The following is a 4,366-nucleotide window of genomic DNA, read 5'->3' as shown; positions in this document are numbered from 1 at the left end:
CCCCCCCCCCCCCCCCACCTCCCTTATGAACATTCGCCTGCGAATGTATCTAGACAATTCCTTGGTTGTGTTTTTCTTTTTCTCATAGGACTTTATTTGCGAGTCTATATTTGTTACAATCACAAATTAAAGTCAAAATCTGAAAATTTTAACTCCTAAGCTTTGTATTGTTATCTAATAAGAAAACATATAAATTGCACCTTCAAGCTACTTAAAATCTAATTAAGTCGTTGTGAAGAAATAATTGCCAATTATCAAAATGTGACTCACCTTATGTCGTAAACAATTGGGGGGTACTCCTTCCTCATTTTCTCTTCCGCTTCCTTAGTCATTTCCTCAACATTGTTATTATTCTGTGACACTTTCATATAAGATACATCTTTAGTTCGAAGTTTTCTTACTTGCCGATCTAAAATCGCTATTGGTACCTCTACATAAGATAAATCTTCAGCGATACAAATATTTTCAATGGGCATAATACATGAAGTATCTCCAACGCACTTCCACAACATAGAAACATGAAATACATGATGGACTGCTTCCAATTCTGAAGGAAAATCAAGCTCGTATGCAACCATACCGATCTTTCAAATAATCTTATACGGTCCAACGTACCTATAACTAAGTTTCCCTTTCTTTCTGAATTGCATGATGCCCTTCATAGGCAATACTTTTAGGAAAACCCAATCTTCTACATCAAACTCTATGTTCCGTCGGCGAACATCTGCATCAGACTTCTGCCGACACTGTGTTGTATGAAGCCGATCTCTAATAAGCTTAACCTTTTCAATCGCTTGTTGGAATATATTGGGACCTAGCAAATCTGCTTCCTCGAGCTCAAACTAACCAATCGGGGACCTACACTTCCGCCTGTATAGTGCTTCGTAAGGGGCCATCTGAATACTAGCTTGAAAGTTGTGTTTATAAGCGAACTCGATTAGAGGTAGATGTTGATCCCAACTTCCTTTAAAATACAGCACACAAGCACATAACATATCCTCAACCGTCTGAATAGGACGTTCTGCCTGTCCATCAGTTTGTGGATGAAAAGTGGTGCTAATATTTACCTGAGTGCCTAGATCCTTCTGAAACGATCTCCAAAATATGCTGTAAATTGAGCTCCTCGATCTGAGATAATAGATAATGGAACTCCGTGAAGGCGAACAATCTCCTGAATGTAAAGTTTGGCATAATCTTCAGCTAAATATGTCGCCCTAACTGGCAAGAAATGAGTAAATTTTGTCAGCCTATTGATAATTACCCAAATAGAATCATACCTTCGTAGAGTGTGAGGCAAACCAGTGATGAAGTCCATATTTATCATATCCCATTTCCATAACGGAAGCTCAATATACTAGGTTAGGCCTCCAGGCCTCTGATGCTCTGCTCTAACTTGTTGGCAGTTGGGACATTCAGCTACCATCTCCACAATATCTTTTTTCATGTCATTCCACCAATAGATCTGTCGAAGGTCCTGATACATCTTCGTCGCTCCAGGGTGAGATGCATATCTAGAATAATGGGCCTCTAAAAGAATATTTTTACGGAGCTCTCTAACTGATGGTACACATAAGCGACCCTGGTATCTAAGGACTCCATCTCCAGTTAGCTCAAACAAGGGTTGTTGCTGCTGTGGAATCTTTTCCCTCAATTTTCTATGCTCAGGATCTTCATGTTGCCACCTTTTCACTTCAGTCACAAAGGAAGATTCTGCCATATTCTTAAGGATAACACCTCTGCCTCATATATCTACCAAGCGTATTTGTAAATTAACTAGCTGGCATAGGTCTTTTGTAATTCCAGCCTTATCACCTTCAACATGACTTAGACTACCCAAGGACTTCCGACTGAGCGCATCAACAATAACATTAGCTTTTTCGGGATGATATAAAATGTCAACAACGTAGTCCTTTAATAATTCTATTCATCTCCGTTGTCGTAGGTTCAACTCCCTCTGCTTAAGCAAGTACTACAGGCTCTGATGATCAGTGAAAATATCTATATGAACCCTGTATAGATAATGCCGCCAAATTTTTAGGGCAAAGACAACTGCAGTCAACTCAAGATCGTGTGTAGAATAATTTTGCTCATGCTTCTGCAACTATCTAGAGGTGTATGCAATAACCTTACCATAATGCATAAGAACACAACCTATGCCAATTATGGAGGCATCACAATAAACAACATAGCCCTCATTACCATCTGGAAGAGTTAGGATAGGTGCAGTGGTAAGCTTTTTCTTTTAGTTCCTGAAAACTCGCATGCCTCGGTCCACTGAAACTTAGTTGCCTTATGTGTCAATTTTATCAATGGTGTAGAGATAGAAGAGAATCTCTCCACAAACCTTCGGTAATACCCTGCCAAGCCTAAAAAACTACGAACCTCCGTTGGATTCAAGGGCTTCGGCCAAGTCATCACTGCTTCAATCTTTTGTTCATTAACCTTAATACCCTCACTTGTAATAACATGACCAAGAAAAGCGACAAAAGTAAGCCAAAAATCACATTTAGAGAATTTAGCATATAACCTGCAATCTTGGAGAGTCTACAATACAACTCGCAAGTGCTCTGCATGCTCAGCTTCCGACCGTGAATATATAAGAATGTCATCAATAAACACAATCACAAATTCATCCAAGAATGGTTTGAAGACCTGATTCATAAGATCCATAAAGGCTGTTGGGGGATTTGTAAGCCCGAAAGACATGACAAGGAATTAAAAATGGCCATACCTCATCCTAAATGTTGTTTTTGGGATATCAACTTCCATGACTCGTAGCTGATGGTAACCAGACTGCAAGTTAATCTTGGAAAAGCATTTGGCACCTTATAACTGATCAAATAAGTCATCAATCCATGGAAAAGGATATTTATTCTTTATAGTGACTTTATTTAGTTGTCATTAGTTAATACACATCCGTAAGGATCCATCTTTCTTTCGAACAAAGACCACTGGGGCACCCCATGGGGAAGTACGATAAAGCCTTTATCGAGCAAGTTCTTCAGTTGTTCCTTCAATTCTCTTAGCTCTGCAGCTACTATTCTATAGGGAGGAATCAATATAGGTTGTGTATCAGGAAGCAAGTCTATAGCGAGATCAATTTCCCTTTCTGAGGGAATTCCTGGAAGATTATCAGGGAATACCATTGGATATTCATTCACGATAGGAATTGACTAAAGAGTCATGGGCTCCTTATTAGTATCCTGTACATGAACCATATGGTATATACAACCTTTATCAATCACCTTTCGAGCCCTAAGGTATGAAATAAACTTACCTGTAGGTGTGGCTGCATAAGGGCATCTTCAACCCTACACTCTATTTTACTCTCCAAATGTAGAGTTCTTTATTTTTTCAGACAATCAACTCCAACCCAATTCTCTATTTTACTCTCTAAAAAAAAAATCTTCTTCTCTCTTCTCAATATATTATACTTATTATTATTTCTATTTCATTTTTTTTCGTATTCCATAATATAAATCTTTTCTTTCTTTTTTCCCAAATAATCATCCTATATAATTTCATGTAATATAAAATTTAATTTTTTGAATTTTTTAATTTAATATTAAATTATATTTTATTCTAAATTTCTAAAGAACAACTACAAATAATTGAAAAAAGAAATCAACAAGCACAACCGCAATCACAACCACAACTTCTCTAAATCATAGACTAATTCCTTTTTCGAATATCGTTAAATCTAGAAACGGCCTACCGGATTACTAAATTATTGTTGTGATTTTTAAAATTATTATGTCATGCATTGTATTGTATTGTTATCATGTATTTAAATTATTATGTTATGTATTACATTTTTAAATTAAAATTTTTATCTCATCATTTAAATTTTGTGCATTCTTCATAGTGGAAAGTAATAATAACGTCAAATTGTATCACAAAGTGACGAAAATTTTAAAAAATATTTAAAATATTGTTTATTCGAGATGAAAGTAGTATATATAAAATAAAATACTTTAAAAAAATGTTATATTACATTTAAAAAGAATTGTAAATATTAGAGATTTAATTAATAGCCTTATATGAAAAATAATATGCTAATTACAAAATAGTAGAAATAATAATATAATATTCAAAAAGTGAAATAGAGAGTATGAATAGTAGTTCTCCAAATTTGGAGAACTACTATTCAACTCTCTATAATTGGAGAGTAGAGGGTAAAATAGAAAGTGGTTGGAGAGGACATTCTCTATTTTACTCTCCAAATATAGAGAATGAAGAGTAAAATAGAGTAGGGTTGGAGATGGTCTTTACCATTCCACTCAAGGACTGGCTCACCTGGAAAGTAAAATCTAACTATCTTTGCACGACAATCAATATTGGCATAGCAAGTTGCCAACCATCCATA

The 4,366-nt window shown here is 35.8% G+C and overlaps 1 protein-coding gene across 1 annotated transcript in view; it reads right to left on the bottom strand.

Annotated features, from left to right (window-relative positions):
* Positions 1–1,354: 1,354 nt before the first annotated feature.
* Positions 1,355–4,366, bottom strand: part of LOC125851321 (uncharacterized) — a 5,315-nt gene continuing 2,303 nt past the window's right edge. The window contains exons 4-7 of the mRNA XM_049531131.1: positions 2,913–3,121; positions 2,732–2,793; positions 2,345–2,527; positions 1,355–1,736 (exon numbers count right to left, since the gene is read on the bottom strand). Of these exons, the coding sequence (XP_049387088.1) occupies positions 1,355–1,736; positions 2,345–2,527; positions 2,732–2,793; positions 2,913–3,121 (836 nt within the window). The remainder of the gene's footprint in view (positions 1,737–2,344; positions 2,528–2,731; positions 2,794–2,912; positions 3,122–4,366) is intronic.

The sequence above is a fragment of the Solanum stenotomum genome, chromosome 1 (genome assembly GCF_019186545.1).
Source record: "Solanum stenotomum isolate F172 chromosome 1, ASM1918654v1, whole genome shotgun sequence".
In the NCBI taxonomy this organism is placed as follows: domain Eukaryota; kingdom Viridiplantae; phylum Streptophyta; class Magnoliopsida; order Solanales; family Solanaceae; genus Solanum; species Solanum stenotomum.
This window is presented reverse-complemented; position numbering and strand designations above follow the sequence as displayed.